This window comes from Ursus americanus, chromosome 24 (genome assembly GCF_024610735.1).
Source record: "Ursus americanus isolate L20-20 chromosome 24, mUrsAme1.1.p, whole genome shotgun sequence".
Taxonomy (NCBI): domain Eukaryota; kingdom Metazoa; phylum Chordata; class Mammalia; order Carnivora; family Ursidae; genus Ursus; species Ursus americanus.
Window position 1 is genome coordinate 36,493,478 of NC_142150.1, and position 20,825 is coordinate 36,514,302.

General features: G+C 42.3%; 1 protein-coding gene across 7 annotated transcripts; it reads left to right on the forward strand.

The window, feature by feature from the left end:
* The first annotated feature begins 5,805 nt into the window (after positions 1-5,805).
* Positions 5,806-19,542, forward strand: LOC123785094 (membrane-spanning 4-domains subfamily A member 3-like). 7 transcript variants are annotated; one of them, XM_045786768.2, is made up of 8 exons: positions 5,806-6,185; positions 9,043-9,116; positions 10,323-10,491; positions 11,199-11,333; positions 14,278-14,334; positions 16,659-16,817; positions 18,069-18,170; positions 18,773-19,542. In XM_045786768.2, the coding sequence occupies exons 3-8, from the start codon at positions 10,339-10,341 to the stop codon at positions 18,800-18,802; spliced, it is 636 nt and encodes a 211-aa protein (XP_045642724.1). In that variant the 5' UTR covers positions 5,806-6,185; positions 9,043-9,116; positions 10,323-10,338; the 3' UTR covers positions 18,803-19,542. The 7 variants fall into 7 exon arrangements, 6 of the variants coding, with proteins under 6 accessions (XP_045642724.1, XP_045642726.1, XP_045642725.1 ...); XM_045786770.2 differs by having other exon boundaries at positions 5,806-6,062; XM_045786769.2 differs by lacking the exon at positions 9,043-9,116 and having other exon boundaries at positions 5,806-6,062.
* Positions 19,543-20,825: the final 1,283 nt, after the last annotated feature.

Genomic DNA, 20,825 nt, shown 5'->3' on the forward strand with positions numbered 1-20,825 from the left:
TCCCTTAAATAATTGCCAGTCCTTTTTGGAAATCAAAGATGGAAATAAAATCACAAGAATGTCTCTGTTGTTAAATGTTGCTGTTGCAAGTTTGTAGCAGGTGGCTGGCCCTGACTCAGCAGTGCATGGTAAGTTTTCGTGGATGTGCTCATTCTCCGTTTCATTGTATGTAACTGATCGAGGGGTGGATTCATCCGGAACATTTACAAAGCCCAGATAGTGATAGTTACTTTGTTTTTCAGTTTCGTGGGAAGCAAAGCTGGACTTGGCATAATTACAGCACATCAAAGACTTGGTATTGATTAGTTCATATGCTTAAACGCTGCCTATTTTCTTTTTGAAAATACGTTTCTGCCGTCCTTGGGATGTGCAGAGGGATGCAAGGGACAGTAGGAATCTTTTCCTTGAGAAGTAGGTTTTAGCGACACAATGGAGTTCCAGATCAATTGTAGATAAAAAGAAAAAAAGTTCAACATGCTAAGAATTAGATGCATAGATGTTTTAGCTTGATTATGGTAGTGTTTTCACTTCCATGTACGTTAGCTAAATGTATAGGACTATACACCTGAAAAAGGAAATTTATTGTATATAAATTATATTTCAATGAAAGTGACATAAAAAAATATGCTGGTCTGGCTACAAGACGCAAGAGCTCATCCCATATGAACCTAACTGCCCAGAGATACATTTAATAGTAGATCGGTTAGACTTTTCAACTGGAATTTATTGTTCTATTAGAAAATGAAGGTTCTGTGAAATAGATGCTCTTAAAACGAAAAGTTTTGAGAGGCCAATAGGGATTTTGGTGGAGAGATGGAAAGGAGATGGAATCACAAAGTGTGTGTGTGTGTGTGTGTGTGTGTGTGTGTGTGTGTGAAGCAGTAAGGACCGAAAGACATTTGGACTGAGGCACCCAGGCATCTTCTACTTGAGTAGCTCAAACACTGCCCAGCCAGCAGCCAGTCCCCCAAATAGCTCATTAAAAGGCCCCCAAACTAGCGGGTAAAAACCTGTAGACTGCCTCTAAAAGGAGGCAAGAGTGACTTGGTGGCTCGCTCAGAGAACGACTTACCAAGAAGCCACTGGAAGATGCTCGGAAGGGCACTTGGCCAGTAGTTGGGGCAGATCCATCAGGGTGGGGTCCCTGTAGATGCGCTTCGCCAGGGGCTTGCTATGAACTCTGTCACTCTTTCCTGATGAGCCCCATGGCCACTTAGAAATCAGGAGTCTAATATCACGGTGGGCTGAGGGGCAGAGGGGTAGCACAGAGCTGACAACGTGTCTGGCAGTGGTCAGAAACCATCCAAGGGAATAGAGTGGAATTTGTGCCCTGAGTAAGGTTTATGAAATTTGGCAGATGAAAATACAAGATTCCCAGCTAAACTTGGATTTCTCATAGCATTATTTTTATTATAACTATATTCCACACAATATTTGGGACTTTATTTAAATAATCAAATATCATATGGGACATACTTATATATTTTTTAAATTGTTGTTTTCCTGAAATTTAAATTTAACTGGGACTTCTGAATTTTGTCTGGCAACCTTAGTCCCAAGGAGTCCAGCCAGAGCAAAGCAGTGTTCTAGCAGCAGAAAACAGAGGGGAGAAGGTCTGGAAGGAAGATGCTCGCCAAGGCTGTATCTACTCTAGGGCATTTTCACAGTAGAAAAAAAACCACTGGAGATGAATTAAGAACTTGTTCAAGGGCCAAAGGGCTGGCTTGATCAATGTCCAGGGCAGCCGTAAAGAACCGTGTGCTGCTGACTGAGGGATCGAAGTGGTGCCCCTGAATTAGCCCTGGCAGGCTTCTGGCATGAATTTGGCAGCTTCTCGAGTGTTGTACCCCATGTGGACGCTAGAGGGAGCAGCCTGGTCGGAAGGAGCCCTGATCTCTGTATTTCAGGCCCCAAGGAAGAGTAAAGGTCTAATTTCCATGCCAGTTGATGAGAGAGGGGACTCTAGGAGATACAAATGAGGGGGGCATTGAAGAAAAGATGCAGGTTTATGAGCCTCCTAAGACAAAGGGAAGAGCAATCCTTGCCCAGACGAGGGGGTTAGAAGAAAACCATGTGAGCAAGAACCCCTAGTCCTGTAACAGAAGAGGTAGTCTCCTCTGAAGAATACTGTGGGTAGGAGATGAAGCACTTTATACAGTGGCTCCATCCCAGGAAACAAGGCAAGGACAGGACGGTCTGCTGCAAAAAGCCAAGTGAGTGAGCATCAGTCCCTGCACAGAAACCAGGCACACTGGAAACCAGCCCTGTCTGCACGAGCAGTGGGGACACTGAGAAGCAGGAGGACAGGCCAGCTGGGAGCCTTGTCTTGAACAAGAACCTGGGTCTTAGAATGGGCCTCTTACGTGGGAAAGAAGTAGCAGAAGGAGCTCCAGGCCTGGGTAAGACCCACGAGTGAGTGACTCAGGGCTTGGTGCACCCTACTACATCAGCGGACATGTGTTCAGTCAATATTCAGAACTAATTAGAATATGCATGGGCTTACCACCAGATGCAAGGGCAATAACCTTCCATGGATTTCTACCCCAGTTCCCAAAACTTGTTATTGATGACAAATATTCTACCAATATCATGCATCTTGCTTCTGCTCCCCTGATTGAACCCTAACTGTCATAAGGTATGAGCGATATAGCATTACTTTTTGGGTTCTCATTTCTCTGTTAGCTTTGGACTTTCTTTCCTATGAGTTGTCAGTAGAATTATCTGATTGGAATAGCAGAGAGTCTGTTTCCTTCAGATAGCTTTCAATCCTAAATGCCTTTTCAATCTTCTCCAAAGAAGAAAAGCAGTAGACAGTAAGGAACTCTAATGTTTATATACAATACAGAATCCTCTTCCTTGTAGGTAGTTCAGGGTCACCCCTTATTTACGGGGAAACCTTATAAATATCACTATTTTTCATTCTATTTCATTCAGCGTGATCCTTGGATATTTTGGCTCCAATTTTAGAAGAATAGGAGGAATACAGGCTCTATAATCAAAATGGTTAAGTTCTTTTTTCATGTGACCCCTTTGCTAACACTACATCTTGCCAAATTCATGTCCTGAGTAGCAATAGAAGTGGGTGCCCATGCATATTCTAATTAGGTCTGAATACTGACTGAACACATGACCTCCGATGTAGAAGGGTGCACCAAAGCCCTGAGTCACTCTCTCATGGGTCCTACCCAGGCCCGGAGTTCCTTCCGCTACTCTTTTCTCATGTAAATGGTCCACTTCTAAGACCCAGCAGGGTTGGGAACAGACTGGAACCTGCATCCTTCTCACATTGTCTCCAACCTTGACCATGTGGGTGACCCGTAGGAGAAGCCGGCACTGTCGCCGTGGAGTTGCTTGAGTACCTGGTCCAGGACTCAGAGAGGCTGAGTGAGGATCTGGCGTGAGTGGGAGAAGCTGCAGCCCCAGTCTGGTCCTGGGCGCTGCAAGCCAGCACATCAGTGACAGCAGGTGCCTGCCACAGACGCACCTGGTACCGCACATCCCCTGGAATCAGGGGATACGGTGCCAGTGGAAGACAGCTCTGAATCTTCTCTTGATAGCAGCTTCTCATAATTATTCTTTCTCTAAATAATTGAAGAGGCTTCCCATTTTTATTCATTTATTTTGAATGCATATAAAGACCTTACTTGCTAAGATGTCTACATGTATCCTGTCATGTAATCTTTTTATGTACTGTTCTCTGCGGTGGGCAGTATGGTCTTATATTTACAAACGAGACAACTGAAGTCTTGGAGTTTAAGGAAGTTCCTTTCAGAGCTTTCCCCCCCCTACAGTTCTACATTTAAAACAAGTATGTTAAAAGGAACTACTTTTTTCCCTTCCCCCTCCTCTTCTTTTTCTTCTTCTTCCTCTCCTCCTCCTCCTCTTCCTCCTCCCTTCCCTCCCCCCTTCTCAACCTTTATCTCCTCTCCTTCTCTCCCCTCCCCTCCCCCCTCCTCCTGCTCCTCTCTTCCTCTTCTTCTTGGTCTTCTTTTTCTTTCTCTCCTCCTCTTCTTCCTCTTCTTAGCCTCCTCCTCCCCGTCCCTACCCCACTCCTCTTCGTCCTCCTCTTCTCTAGTCCTTCTCCCTTCCCCTTCCCCCGCTCCCCCTCCTCCTACTTTTTCTTCGTCAGTATTCCATTTGCGATGGCTCTATCCATTAGCTATTTCCTCATGATTTATGGTTAGAGTTTCTCTGTCATCCCTCGCTCCACAGCCTCGGCTCCAGGCTCAGGTGCCAGCCCCGGTGGCAGAGCTCCTGCATTTGCTACGTTTTCCCGGCTGCTGGACCTCGGCTCCCTTTATAGTCAGTGCCCAAGTTCACAGTCTCCCAGAGCTCTCCTTGGGTCATCGTATCTGGCCGTCTTTTGCTCTTTTCTGTGACCAAGCTCCCATTTCTACTCCAATTTCTAGAACTAGAACCTCACCCACTTTGCTGGGAACTTTCTCCTCTTTCCCGCAGACTTCCTTCCCTTTCCAGGCCTTCCTCACAGCCCTGCCCTGTGACCTTCCTAAAGATTGCATTTGAATCTTCGCATGTTACTTATTTCCTTACTGTCTCTTGGCTCTGATCTTTTCATCACCTACTTAAAGACACTTATTTAGGATGATTGTGTCATGTTCAGCTTAAAAATGAAACTGCCAGTTTCATTTTACCAGCAGAAATGGGTTTATTTGGGAAGAGTAGAGAATTACAATTTGAGCAAAGCAAACTACAGCAAACCACAGCGATGTCAGGGTCTTCCCGGGAGAACTGCTCTTTTATAGAGGAAGGTGGCCGGAGGTTGGGGCGGGGGGAGCTGGGGAGGGCTGTTATAAACACAAAGTCCACTGGACTAAACAGGGAGTTCCAAGTATAGGGGCTCCTCATTGGCTGAGTTGTGACTGCCTCTCATTGGCTGGGCCGTTGCTAGAGAAACACCTTCCTCGCACTGAGCAGTAAAGGACGTAAAGCAGCTTGAGAAAGTAGGTCTCTTCCTGTGGGGTCTGCAGTCCCTGAGAAGTGGTACAGCGTGAGAGCTCCCTACTTTGACCTCCCAACACCATTTTATTTCATTTTAGAGATTTTATTTATTTATTTATTTATTTATTTATTTATTTATTTATTTATTTATTTACTTATTTGAGGGAGAGAGACAGAGAGAATGAGAGGGAGTGAGCACAGCAGGAGTGAAGGGCAGAAGGAGAGGGAGAAGCAGGCTCTCCTTTCAGCGGGGAGCCAGACTGGGGGGCTCGATCCCACGAACCCGGAGATCATGACCTCAACCGAAGGCAGACACTTAACCAACGGAGCCACCCAGGCGCCCCTTCCCAACACCATTTTAAACGGGGTTTCTTTTTATTAATTTTCACAATAATTCATCTTCTAAGCCGGGACACCTCTGAAAGCGAAGGGAGGTGTTATTAAAATCCCACTGGGGAAAACGGGCACCACTCTGACCTCACCCTACCGAGAGCCTGAGGTTTGCACCCAGCTTGGCTGGGTACTGGCTGATGTGAGGAACGCTGGTTAATATTCCCATGCCATAGTCGTCTTTTCTGTGAAAGTGGGCTAACAGTTGTCCTAGTCTGGAGTCAGTGTGAGGTGGAGGGGGTGGGTCAACGCGTGTAAAACATTTAGAGCGATGACCGCTACGTGGCAATCCTTCAATGCATTAAAACTACACTTTGCAAAAGTTTTGTATCTATAATGTTGGCAAATTAACTAGCCTTTCTGTGCCTGTGCGAATTGAATGTGATGATGCCTGTGACCACTCCCCCTCGTCCAGACACTGCTCTTAGTATCTGAGTTTGTTCTTTGTTCTTCCAAATAACTGTTCAATCCCCATCCTGCAGTGCTTTGCCACCCGTCTACCTATAGTTCCTGCTTGTATTTCTTGTTCCAACAATGCGTTGGGCAATGTCTCAAAGCCAGAAGACAGTTACTCCTGCTGCCAGTTTGCTAATCAGCAGTAAGCCTTCGGGAAGCTCAGTGATATCAGAGTGGTCTCAGAGGCAGATGCGGTTAGCACGCCCTACCGCCGGCACATTTCCACCGACTCCTCCAGAGTGTTGCGCAAGGCAAAGGTACGTTAAGCTCGAGTCAGAAGAGGCTGCAGTTTTCCAGAAAAGACACTATAGCAGTCATTATTGAGTGTCTCCTCCTCGGCTTCAGAGGCAAGACGTCTTCCAAGGCCTGAAGCCTGCAAGGTAAACCCTCTGGATCCCCTCTTCCGAGAAAGTCCTTTGTTATTATCTGTTCGAGGTGCCCCGCGTGGGCCATGAGGATGTCTGCAGAGTTTTCTGTATGGTTGCTACGTAGAGATTTAGAACTTCAGCTCAGAGCATGGCTTCCCTTTAGAATTTGATTGTTATCCTGGTGCCAAAATGTTAGACATAATTATATCATTATAATATGTTAGGTAAAAAATGGTAGGCATAATCATGTGGTTATTTTGGGGGGAAGATGTGGGCATGGAAGTGCACACACACACACACACACACACACACACCTTAGATGTATTCAATCCAAGGGACTGTCTCCAAATTTGGCTGCCAGCTGTGGGAGTGGGGTGGTCTGGACACACCTGAAGTGTGGGATTTAGTGAGTGAGGGAGTTTCTGCATAAGCTCAGAGGGTAGTAATGATACCCTGGAACCAGACGACTAGGTTCTGAGCCCTATCTCCTCAATGGTGGCTGTGTGGTTTTTTGGGGAAGTGACTTAACTCTGCTGATGCTCCACTCACCTGTCTGTGAAATGGAAAGGATCATAAGAGCGGTACCTATTCATACGGACGTGGGAGAGATAAATTGGTTCTAAATGAGTGAAACGCTTAGAACAGTGCCTGACACACAGTAAAAGCTGGGTGGGTGAACTTACCTGCGGTTCTCAGGAAATCTCCCATTGAGAAAAAAAAAAAAAAAAAGCTACACTGAGAAAATTGTTGAACATTATTTTGCCTGAAGGCTGAAAATTCTCCCTGATATTTATAGTTATTTTAAAAAGTCAAATGAAATGATGTGGTTAAAATAGATTTCCTCACTCCAGAAGTACTCTGGAGTTTCTCTGTATGAGAGGCCCCAATCCTTGCAGACGTATTTTCGACGAGGCATGGCTCCATCAGGCTGGACCAAAAATTCATTTATTTATCAAGCATGTGTTCACTGAGTGCCCAGCGTGTGACAGACATGGACCCAGGTACTGGAGTTACCACGTTAGGAAGACAGCTGAATATCCAGTCAGTTGAGGCTCAGACGGGTAGATAGTAGGAAAAGGGAAGCAGAGGACATTCTTTTTTTTTTTTTTTAAAGATTTTATTTATTTATTTGACATAGAGACAGCCAGCGAGAGAGGGAACACAAGCAGGGGGAGTGGGAGAGGAAGAAGCAGGCTCATAGTGGAAGAGCCTGATGTGGGGCTCGATCCCGTAACGCCGGGATCACACCCTGAGCCGAAGGCAGACGCTCAACTGCTGTGCCACCCAGGCGCCCCAGCAGAGGACATTCTTAATAACGGGGAGCTTCCTCCAGACTTGGCCGGGACTGAGAAGGGCTTCCTTCGTGAAACATGGGGAAGTGGGCAGAGAGTCAGTCTGGAAGAAGAGCAGAAATTATCTAGGGGGAGCTTGAGGGGTAAGCTGTTCAAGAAGGGAGGTATAATCCTGAGAAGGAGGGTTCGAGACTTTTGAGAGCTTGACGCTTGGGGGATTAAATGAAATAAACCATGGCTGGATGGAGCTATGAGATCGGAAGAGGGGGGCACGAAGTTGGCGTAACAGCAGGCAGCTGTCTGATCATGAAGGAGCACCACTCCCCACGTCACATACATTTTAGCACAGTAGATATCTTATCTTAAATATATGCATAGTTCCGGGGTGCCTGGTTGGCTCAGTCAGTGGAGCATGTGACTCTTGATCTTTGGGTTGTGAGTTCAAGCCCCACATTGGGTGTAGAGATCACTTAAAAATATGAGATCTTTAAATATATATACACACACACGTATCCCAATGGATAAATTTTATTTTCTTTCATTTCATTTTATTTTTTAAAAGATTTTATTTGTTTATTAGAGAGAGAGAGAGAGCACAAGCAGGGAGAGCGGCAGGCAGAAGGGAGAGGGAGAAGCAGGCTCCTCTTTGAGCAGAGAGCCCCATGTGGGGCTAGATCCCAGGACCCTGGAGATCATAATCTGAGCTGAAGGCAGATGCTTAACTGACTGAACTACCCAGGTGCCCCCCGATGGATAAATCTTAAGTCTGAGCTCTGCAAGGTGATTTCCCAAATAGATAAGAGAGGGATTTAGAGAAGATTATTCTATGTTTGGCCATTCTTATTGCACATCCTGACGAGGATTACGTTAGGCATTCATTAAAATAGAGTTTGCCGTAAACTTTTTGATCTTTTCTCATTCTTGGATTCCATGCATAGTATTGAGCATGGAAGTAAGGGCTCCTTGTCATTTTGCATTTATCGGTGTTTAAACAGAGCGTGTACCTGAACGCTAGCATGAAAATCAGTTTTGGCAGGAACCTTTGGTGAGAGGTAAAATACAATTACCCCTGTGATAAAGAGAAAGTTCGAATGTGCTCTGACCTTCACCTTCTTTGTGCCTTAGTGATTAAATTAGCGTGACATACACCTGCTATCACGGGGAATTGGAAACGTACACATTATCCTGAAAGGAGGCAGCGTGGATTTACTTTGCCAAACATGAGTGAAATTATTAGAAAAACAGATCGGCTATACAACTTTCAACAAAAAGGAGAAATTAAGATACTATTCTAAACTCAAAGCCAGTAGTCTTGGCAGAACCCAACAGTACGCAATAGATTTGCAGTTAATCCCCTACATTCCACCGCATCAGCTGTAAAAGCCGATAAGCGTTTTGCAGTCACGTTGTGTTGGAGGACACGGTTGTTAACCTTCAAGATCAAACGCGGTTCTGTTACTAGCAAAAATGGATTTATTCGGGAGGAGCAGAGAATTGTCATTTGGGACAGCTGCAATGAAATCATAGGCAAGTCCAGAGAACAAAAAGGAGGAACTGCCTTTTTTTTTTTTTTATAGAGGGAGAGATAGGATTTGGGAATTACTGTTATGAACAAAAAGTCCATTGCAGCCAACTGAGAGCTCAAAGTCAGGTAGGTTTTCATGGGTGAGTCGTGACAGTCTCTCATTGGCTGACTGATCCTCGCTGGGAAAGAGTGTCGACTTGGAAGATGCCAGGTGCTTTTCTTCCTGTTGGGTCTACAACTCAAGAGGAGTGGTAGGGCATGAGAGCCCCCCATTTCGGCCTCCTGACTCCATTCGAAATAAGGTTTCCCTGTATCAGTTTTTATACTGTGAAGTTACATTGTCCGAGATTGAACATACTGTGTATATTTTAATGACACGTATTTTTTAGGTGTAATGATTGAGGTGGTGGTTTGGTGACCTTTATATACAATATTTTAAGTCCTTTTTGACGCAAGGCAGAATATAAGTTAAAGTCAACGTTTACCAACTGTTTGTTAGGTTAGGGACTTCATACCTTATCAAAGTTGCCCCTTGCAATGTTAATATGAAATTAAAATTATTTCCACTTACATATGTGAACACTGAGGTTCCCATTACTAGATCACTCAGCTAGTAAGTGGCCAAATTCAGACTTCAACTTGGCTCTCCCACGGTGAGTGAACTCTCTCCACCGCTATATGGCTGCCCAGAAGGGCATCTTCCATATATTACCATCCAACCTAATGAATTAAAAAAAAAAGTTGGACCTTAAAGTAGAATGTCTCTAGTAGAGCTGAATTCACTTATGAGCTGTGTAAGTTTGGGTAAGTTGTTTCACCTCTCTATGCCTCAATTTCCTCATCTTTAAAGTGGGAATAATATTGCAACATAGACTGTCGGGAGCCTTAAATATGTTCACCCATTTGCAGCAACAAGACAGCGTTTGGCACGTAGCAGTAAGTATTCAATAAATTATACCTACTGTTATCATAGGAATATGACCGAAGTCATGTTCCTCACCCGAGTTCACCGCTCAGTGAAACCATCTGTCCGGTTGTCTAAGATTGATTTGAAGAGAAAAGCGGGCTATGTAATAATGTATATGTGCGTATAAAAATGAGAAGGGAATCACTCTTCACTGTTTCAAAGTTAAATGAGGCACCCAGACTTCCTACAATTGTCTGATGATTACTACTCCGAGACAAAATGAAACTCAACAATGTACATTGTTGCTGCATTTGTGAGGTCGTTCTGATGTATGGACAGAATCAAAGCCTTGTGTTGCACTCAGAAAATATTAGCTAGTGGTAAAGGGGAAAACGTCAAACCTTTGGACTTCTTTTCTGTGACAGCCATCAGTAACCCCAGATGGCCTCTCAAGAAGTTGGTAATGCAGAGCCTGGGACGGCCTCAGCCGGTGGTCCCCCAGCAAGGCAGGCGGAACCAGAGGTGGTAAACTCCGTCTACCAGCGCAACGACGAATTGCAAAATCACCAGAAGGAGAAACTACAAGCCCTTGGGGTATGTCAACTTTAGTTTAAAAATTGGTTTAACTGGGGATGTACTGTATGGTGACTAATATAACAAAATAAAAATTATAAAAAAAAAATAAAAATAAAAATTGGTTTAAGATGGAAGAAAATAAATATCATGTGGAAAACCTTGTTTATCCACATCAGGAGGAATTTGAGGTATTCATCCCTGAGTCAATAATGTGCTTCTTTAAGAAAAGACTGGGGCCTATTTTAGACCCGGGGAGTAGGAAACGTCCTGTCCATGTTGGAGAATGGACTCCAGTCTGACCACCACATCAGGAGGCTGAGTCCTTATGAACTCGTATTCTGTATTTCAAATTTAAAAATTGGGTTGAAGAAAGGCTCACTGAACTGCTGTTTAATGTCTGAGCGCCTTCATCATGTGCTAGGAAGAGACTTGACCCCATCTATGTTACCAGCCACGTTGCCTCTACCCTTCTGCCACTTTCTGGAAGGAGTTTGTGAGAATGAACGGGAGCAGGGGGAGAGGGGGAGGGAGCTGAAGGGCTGCCACTGGGATTGGTGGGGACAGCAGGGGATGAAAACCTCCCAGGCCAAGCCCTTGCCCAGTTAACTTAGGCTTGATTTTATAATCGTTTCAAGCACAGCTATCTCCTTTCTGAAGAAAATTAACATGGTCTCTGATGTATACAAGTATATGACCATTATGCTTTTTTTCCCCCCTTCTTACAGGCTGTCCAGATTCTGAATGGAGCCACAGTTCTGGTTCTGGGTATTTTTCTAGCTTCCTTACAAAACATATTCCATCCCTTCAGTCAGTTTTTCTTTATCTCCTACACAGCCTATCCACTGTGGGGTCCTATATTTGTGAGTATTCATTCTCCCTGACCAGAGATCACTGCTAGATACCACTGCTAGAAATGTGTTTGATTATTATAGTGTCGTTCTTAGGTGATTTGAAGATTGTCTGCTATGGGGTTGATTTGTAATTCTTTACCCATGTCTTAAAAACAAAGTGCCTTTCTGATTTAGAGAAATCATATTTGCTGAGTACAACTTAAGCCCCAAACATGAAGTTAATGTATTCATGTATTAAACCCAGGTATCATGTTTGTGGATACTAAGAAGATCAAATGAGGGGACGCCTGGGTGGCTCAGATGGTTAAGCATCTGCCTTCAGCTCAGGTCATGATCCCAGGGTCCTGGGATCGAGTCCCGCATCGGGCTCCTTGCTCAGCGTGGAGCTTGCTTCTCCCTCTCCCTGCTCTGCCTGCTGCTCCCCCTGCTTGTGCTCTCTGATGAATAAATAAAATCTTAAAAAAAAAAAAAGAAAAGGAAAATCAAATGACAATTGAGTATTGGTGAATTGTCTTGTGTAGCCAAGAGAGTCCTGGTTTGGGACATAAACGATTTGCCTATTGATCACAGTCTGGGAATCAGAAGACTGATTTCCCCTATCTGGGTCAAAATATAATCAATAAAATAGGCTTTGGTCCTAGGTGATCTTAAAGTTTATTTATTTAACTTTGTTATTTGATTATCACCTACCTGACGGTTTGTTTTTTGAAAGGTGATGCGTAGGAAGTAATTAACCAGGAATTGTTTTATTTGTAGATTGTGGTGTTAGAACTTTGAGAATTTATTTGTGTTCGGCCTCAGACTAAACATGAAAATAAAGATGTTACCATGGCGTGTCAAAGATGGGAAAGTTTAGCTGAAAATAGTACATGGCGCATGTAATTGGCAAATGAAGAAGAAAGAAATTTACAGCAAATCTTGAGCTCTGATTTATTCATGCTTTGACTTTTTTCAAAACCTTTGCCCTTCAGATGTCCTTTAAAACAAAATCGCTCATCATCTGGCCAAAATTTCTTGACCCGAATCAGATCTCCCATTCTGACAAAAGATTATATTCAGTTTCTGAATATAGTCTAATGCACGTAATTTGGATTTAACATTTCTGAAATGTTTAGGTAATTAATATGATCATTTAGATGACCTAGTTAGAATCTGGATTTTTTTCCTAGCAAACCTGGAGTACACATTTTCTCTGCATTGTGAATCCCGACTATCTAAATGGGAAATTTCCATATTGTAGAAAAGAGAGTAAGGAAGGGTTTCGATTATTCAATCGGAAAAGAATATTCTTTTCTCAGAAAGCTGAGGTCCGTTTGTTGAAAAGAAGTGATCAGGGAACCAGAGCTCACTCTTTTAAGCCATCCTCAAGACTAAGATTCAAATCTGACTGTTGGATTCCCATTGCCGGAAGCTTTTCTCTGGCTCTGTATCAGCCATGGGGCAAAGTCTAAGATCCCTGACGTGGAACAAAGCCTTTCCTATCTGGCCTTACCTGCAACATACCCTCGTCTCCCTCCCCTTCCCTCTGTATCCCTGCCCTGCTATATGTGGACGCACTGTGTGATCCCCTCTACTCCCCAGTCTTCCTCTTACTAATCCTTATCAAACCGTGTGACTTTGGAAAAGATATTAAGCTCATGCCCTTCAGTTTCCTAAGATAGTAGAAATAATATGAGGACCTTCTCTTTCGGTCACTATGAAATCAAATGAAAAAAAAAATAGAAATCTTAGCTCTTGTTAATGATATGAGTGCTTTATGTGTGCTGGGCCCCTATCTAGGACCTTACTGTGTATTATTTCATTTTATCCCCATATAGCTCTAAGGTCAGTGACCTTCACATGGGGATATTCACATCTCTATTTTATAGAAAAAGAAACACAGGCAAAGGAGGGCTTGACACTTTGCTTCAGGTGCAGAATGAATACAAGTTACAGATGGCATCAGGATGCAGAGCGTATGCTCTTGACCGTGGAGCTCTAGCGAGCCTGCAGTTGCTTGTGATAACCACTTTGTTGTTTGAAGGGGAATTCAAACCTGTTCCTTTGCGTTCAGTCAGAATTCAAGAATTGAATTTATGTAGCAAGCTTTTGCGCTCCACGATTTTGGCAACTTTGCCTTCAAACCATAGGAGTGACTTTAAATGGTCGTAGGATTTATGAGGTATAAAACCAAAGGAAGTTTTAAGAAGACCATGAACTTGTAAAAAATTCAATTTCTCAAATTAGAGTCATGCAAACAATAGCTTATCCAAAATAGTCATGTAAAACTTAGTGGGTGTACCAATATAGGCAGTTTTGCAGAAGTTCTTTTAGGACATCTAATGCAATCAATCAAACCCTTGTCTGAAGCCTGGGTAAGAGCATGAGAGTAATGTTACATGTGCGTGTGTATGTAAATAAATGTTATTTACATTTACTATAAATAGAAGCATAAAGACAATTATGTTACATTAAATATTTGTATGTATTATGTTTTTAAAGTATGCATGCTCGTATAACCTATAAAAAGCCAGACATAAAACATATGAAAATATGGGGCACCTGGGTGGCGCAGTCGTTAAGCGTCTGCCTTCGGCTCAGGGCGTGATCCCGGCATTCTGGGATCGAGCCCCACATCGGGCTCCTCTGCTGGGAGCCTGCTTCTTCCTCTGCCACTCCCCCTGCTTGTGTTCCCTCTCTCGCTGGCTGTCTCTATCTCTGTCAAATAAATAAATAAAATCTTTAAAAAAAAAACATATGAAAATATTATATGTTTGCTCAAATTTTTAACTAATTTAAAATTTTATTGCTATAAAATGATGAACAACAAGTATAATTCCATGTGGTAGAATGTGAATGTAAAACAGAAGTTTTGTGCAACCATTGCTAGATAGCCACTAATCAAAGGAGTACAAAGAAAAAATAGTTGAGACTTAGTATTCTCTTATCTGCTTCATGTCCTGTGTTCGAACAGTTCATTGTTTCAGGATCCCTATCTGTTGCAGCTGGGAGAAAACCCACAAGAACGCTGGTAAGTGGCAGTTGTTCTTGTCTTCCTATGATCGTAGGACTAGAAATAAGTTATCCATTAATAAGAGGAGAGTAGAGGTTGGTGAATTCAACAGAGACATCGAGTCTCATGTAATGTGCAAGAAAATTCTCTTTTCTTCAGGTGTTCAGGTGGTAAATTATCAGAAAATCATAGAGATTCCGAATGATTATTGGGATGGTAACCTTGAATATTGGATGACTTTGAAGCTCAGAAAAAAGCTTCTTGATTTTTGTGGGTCGTGAAACTTGACCCATTCTAATTACTTCCACCGTACACTTTCCACCCTTAATTCCGCAACTGAAAGCCAAAAGATCTATTCCTTTAGTGATTCATTACACACTTACTACGCCTTTGTTATGTGTTCCGTCTGAATCCTCTCTCCAGTTACACAACTTCCCTAGTTCGTTCACTCTGCCCCCTCCCTGCATGGCCACCTCAAACACCAGTCCCTTTTCTCTCACCTTTATCGTCCATTGATGACCTTGCCTCCTATTCTGAGAACTTCAAGCCATTAGAGAACATTCGGGCCCCCACTCTAATATCCACTTCATGGACCAGGTCTGTACCATTTCTCTTTTCATTCTAACCTCTTACAGCAAGTGACCTCTCTATGATTTTCTTCAAAGCCAGGATCCCTACTTGAATACTAGATTCCATTCTGGTTTTGTTTTGTTTTGTTTTTCAGCCCAAGTGCACCGCTCCAAATATCTTTTTGCTAGATCTTTCTAATCAGCCTATAAGCATCCAGTTAGTGCTCTAAACAGAAAAAAAACATTTTGACCTTATTTTCTCCTGATGGCTAAGGGCACAATTTGCTTTTCCTTCTGTAGCTAAACCATTTAAAGGGATTATCTATACTGTCTCCAATTCAGATCTGCCTAGTTTCAACTAAAGCCATTCCAATAAGGCTTTATTTTCTTCCCTATCCCCTTTCCATAACTGTTCTCCTTAAGATTACTGGAGACTTCTATGTGGGCAACACAAAGACCAATTCCCAGTCCTTACCTAACTTGACTCATGAGCCACTTTAACACATAGTTTGTCACTCCTCCTTCCAATAATTTCTTCACTTGGCCTCTTGATCACTTCAATTAGCTGGTTTTCCTCCTGTCTTCTCGGTGTCTCCTCCTCAATGTCCTTTCTTTTCTTCTCTCTGACCTTTGAAGGCTGGGGTGCCCCAGAGTTCAATCCTTTGTCACCTGCCCTAGTCATTCCATTGGTGACCTCATCCATGCTCATGGCTTCAAGTGACATCTGTACGCCCACAACAGTGAATAAATACCTCCAGCCTAGATCTCCCTCCTGGGCAATAGGCTGGTGGATCTCATTGCTTCCACTTAGAGTTCTAAAAGCCCCCAAACTCTACTCCACATCTTCCTCCTCAAATCTTCCCCCTCCACTGTCCTCCCCGTGTCCACCGATAAGAACTCCCTCCTTCCAGATTCCCAGGCTAAAAACCTGAGAACTAGCCTCGATTTTTCATTCTTTGACAATCTTGAATCAAATTTGTCAGCAAAACCTGTTGGCCCTACGTTCAAGCTAAATCCAAAGTTTGACTGTTTCTCATCCAGTCCACCACCATCTTTCTTAATTGGTCTCCTTGCTTCTACCCTTGGCCCTCTCTAAACCAGTCCCTCTTGAGACATCAGTGTTCCCTTTGATACATTAATCTAATTGTGTTGCCCCTTTGCTCAAAGTCCTCCAGGGGCTCTATATGTTCCTCAGAGTAAGAACCAAAGTCCTTTTGGAGACCTGCAGGGCCGGGTGTGATCAGCTCTCCCCTCTCTCTCCATCTTCAGTTCCTCATATAGTTGACTTTGGCCACTCCCCTCCAACCATCCACCTTGTCCTCTTGCTTCCCCCAAACATGGCTGCAATACTCTGGCTGAAGGGCTTTCAGTTGTTTCCTTGCCTGAAAGGACTCTCCTCCAGTTGTCCTCCTGCGTATCCTACTTGGCTCCTCACTGCCTCTTCCAGGGCAGCATTTCTATTAATACCACCACCTCCACTCCTCTCTGGATGTCCAGGTCCTCCTCACTCCATTCCATTTGCCCATAATACTTACTCCCTTTAAAAAATACTATGTAATTTATCTGTTCGTATGCTTAGTTGTTTTCTTTCTTTGCTGCTAGAATGTAAGCTCCACGGGGGTATGGATCTTTGTTCATTGATGCGTCCTGGAATCTAGGATGATGCTGGGCGTGTAAGCAACCTTGAATTGATATTAACTGAAATGAATCGCCACCAAAGGAAGGAAGGGTGTGCTTCCTATATTAATGGAAATTTCTTATTCTTTTTTTTAGGTGCAAAACGCTTTTGGAATGTGTATTGCCAGCTCTGCTGTGGCTCTAGTTGGGTTTGTTTTTCTCTCAGTAAATTTAGCAGTTAATAAGCACTCTTTCAAGAATTGTGAGTCTTCACAGTCACAGGACTTATGCGTTTACGTGGGCATCTTTTCAAACGTATGTTTTCAAAAATTATGTTTAATTATAAAGTAATTCACACAGTCTAAAATGTACAGAAGAATAGTGTATCAGGTATCATGCAACCTTGTTTGAATCTGGGCTTTGCCACTTATTAGCTCTGTAATGAAGGTCAAGTTCGACAATCTTTCTGTGCTTCAATTTGCTCATCTTTCAAATGAGGATAGTAATGGTATCAGTCTCACAGAGCTGGTGTAAGGATTAAACAAGTTAATATTTGATTAACAGTTAAAACAGTGCACATTGTGTTGTCTTATTAATATTTATTACTACTACTGTTACACTCTCCAGAGAGATCAAATGGAAAAAAAAATTATCTCGGATCTTACTAATAAAACTGACTTGGGAGATTTGCAGTATTCTCTGTGGTCTGGGATTTTCAAATCATGACTCACTTTTGAATTTCGGGGGGCATTTTATTTTTAAGGCGAAGTTCCTTAAGAGCCTTTCCAAATGATTTTGTTGTTTGTGTTAGATATTCTCCCTCATCTGAGGTCCACTTAGAATTAAGATTTTTCCTTCCAATTTGCCTATTTTCTCCATGATGACCGATTTTATGATCTATTTTTACTGACTGACTCCCAGTCCTCCTGTATGCTAGCATAGAAGTTTGTGCCTCCTTTTTTTCTACGTTGTATTTTTAATAAGCCAAGTTTATATTTATATGGGTCTGATTTTTCCCCCCCATGTGGATTTCATAGTATTTTCCTTCTGGAGCAATTTTGTATTTGCTTCGTCGAGGTGTCTTAGTGATAATAGAGGGCTCGCTAGTCTAGTAATTTTTTGTTTAATATTTGAGTTTAGTGTTTAGTTTCTAGCGATGGTGTAAATGCATAAACCCTCTAATGAGGTTCCATTAATGAAATGGCAGAGGGGTTGTTTTTGTCTGTTTTCCTGAACTGCCTCCTCGTCTCCCTGGTTTGCTATGACTCAAATTAGGAGATGTTAGCGACAGTATCAGCATTTGCCTCTACGGTTTCTTCACCCCTGATTACTTCACGTAGGTTCATAAAGAAATTCAATGTGTCTCTCCAGGGAAAATGTTTCCATGTTTTTAGGTTGACAAAATCTCTCTTAAAGAGTGTTGGTGTGTGTCTGTGTCTTAAACCTAATCTATGGTTCACTTTGTTCTGTTTTAAGGGTGGGAGATGTTATATTTGGTTTCCTGATGGCATTGTTTCCCCTCTGAATGTTTGTACTGGGTTTGATATGAGGCATCGTATCCCCTAGGGCCTGATGTCCCTAATGCTGATCCTTACCTTGCTGGAATTGTGCATCAGCACCTCTGTCTCAGTCATGTGGTGCATAGAAAGCTCATGTAATTCGATTGAGGTGGGTTTGTTTCCATGACTAATAATTCACATGGTCTGCTAGGGTTTGAGGTTCTCTCTGACTCCCAGAATTGGAAAGACACATTTATACAGTAATGATTTGTGGGGTACCTGGAGTTAGAGATGGTAGGAACATGAGGGATGGAATGAAGGCTGGAAAATGAGGAAACAGTGTATTTAATATAATATTCAATGTATGTTTAACATCATAGTATAATGTAATAGTAATATAATTAGGATAATAATAAATTAAAATATCAATAATAATACAACTACTACACTATAATAAATGTTATAATAACATTTAGTACATTTTTATATAGATATAATTAAGTTCAATGATCTCCTTGTAACTTGTCAGTTTCTAGTTGTATAGCCAGGAAAAAATTATGAATTCTTTCCAGATTTTAGGTAACTCAACTATTAGATGAAAGCATTTTCATTCTCTTCTGATGTTTGTTGTGAGGACCGTGTACAGAAAACCTCAGCACAGTAATAATCAGCAATCATGTGTAATTGACAATGGTCATGGTGATTGAGGAAGGGATGGAAGGAGAGGGAGGCGATGATCCTGTTCTTGGACGTTGATGTTTTATTTTCCAGGTGATTTCCTTTCCTTCCAATTCCGTGTAAGCAGGGATGCCTCCTGATGAAAATAAGTTTGAGAGCAAGGAAATTCAAGCTTAAATCTCCAGTGGGTCAGAGCTTCATCCAAGAACTCAGGAGGATGGGAGCCTGCAAAACGCAATCCTACTCTCTTATGGCACCAATCATGAGAAACTTGAACATTTGATTCAAATTTTTCTGTTCTACTTATAAACCCCATTAGTATGTTTGGATATGGAAGGAAAAATACACTTCTTTAGACATTCTTGGTTTCGTACCTTCTGTGATCACCATCCAACGTTGTTCCCAGAATCGGTGCTCTTTCTTCTTACCCACCTACTCCACTGCCTTATAAGGTTCAAAGAAGGCAAGTAGAAGAATCCCTGTTTTATGTGTTCTCTCTAAACCCGACTCCCAACCACCCACTGAAAAAGAAAATGAGTCCGATTTTGTTCATCGCAGAAAAACACTTCCTGACTTTAGCTGACATCAGCATTGTAAAAACTCAAATAAAAATCCATCATTATCATGAAGATACATTTTTACTATATTTGAGATGGGAGGGTCAAGCCTCAGAGATTTTATTTCAGTCAGCTGCTGAGATTCCCCCATGCCCTGATACATAAATGATGGTGTAGACTGGGGACTTTGAGAGCAGTATCAACATTTGTTCTTCAAAGGATGGTGAGAAACTGTAAAACAGAGAAGTAAAAAATAAGGCTTTGGAATCTCATAGATCGGGCATTAAATTTTGATACTGTCACTTATTACCTGTGTGAATTTGAGCAAGTTACTTGATCTCCCTGTCCTGTTTTTTCTCACCTATAAAATAGGTATGATAATATCAACAACCTCCAGGTGCCTGGGTGGCTCACTTGGTTAAGCAACCTACTCTTGCTTTCAGCTCAAGATCTCAGGGTTCTGAGATCAAGCCCCACATTGGGCTCCATGCTCAGCACAGCATCTGCTTGAGATTCTCTCTCTCCCTCTCCCTTTGCTCCTTCCACTGCTTGTGCTCTCCCTCTAAGTAAATAAGTAAGTAAATAAAATATTTAAAAAATATCAACGACCTTATCAGTTGTTATAAGGGTTGAACGAAGTATAGCAAAGGTGAAATTGACCCACAAGTACTAAATAATTCTGTTGTTGCTCTTGGTGCTGCTGCTGTTAAGGCTGAGGCAAGACGGTGGTTAGATGTGCAGGGAAGATGGCAGAAAACCTCACTTCTGTTGTGGCTCCTCCTATCCCCCCCGGTGATATTAATGGCTATCTTTTCAAGGTGGCAGTTTGATGTTAAAGCTCCTTCTGATGTACCTGGTTCCTGATTTATCTATTGCTGAAGTGCTTATGTTTCATATTTATAAATAAGTTTCCTTCTCTTAATGCTAAACTGAGTCATTCATAATGTCTATAAGTTCATACCCATAGGCTACTCTTAGCTCCTTGTTTACCATATGTGCAAAAATTCTTTCACACTCTTCTCTACTAATTGTTGCCTCTCTTCTTCAGAGCACACACACACACACACACACACACACACACATATATATATATATCTGCTTTTTAATCAATTCAACAATGTCTAGGGAGTATCTACTAGGTGCATGTGCTGTGCTCTAAGTTCAGCATACAATAGAGAATTATGGATAGTTTCTGCTCTCAAGTTGCTCACAGTGGGAGATATAGACCCATGGAAATATGTAATTACAACATGGAGTAATAAAGGCTATGATAGAAAGAGTATAGGAATCTGGGAAGATGTAGGAAGGGTTCCTAACTCAGAGGGGATAACATTTTTTTATAGAAGAATTTTCTTCTAAACTGAGGTCTTAAAGATAACTAGAATTGGCATGATGAAGGGGGATCCATGCAAAAGTCTTTAAGATGGGGAGAATTGAGGCTATTCAGGGAACTAACAAGAGAGTTTAGTGTATCTATGTTGTGTGAAAGCAGATGGCAAGATAAAACTTTGGAAAGAGAAAAAGTACACACATCACGGAGACCATAAGACAGAGCAAATCTCTGAGTCTTCAGAAGCAATTGAAAATGT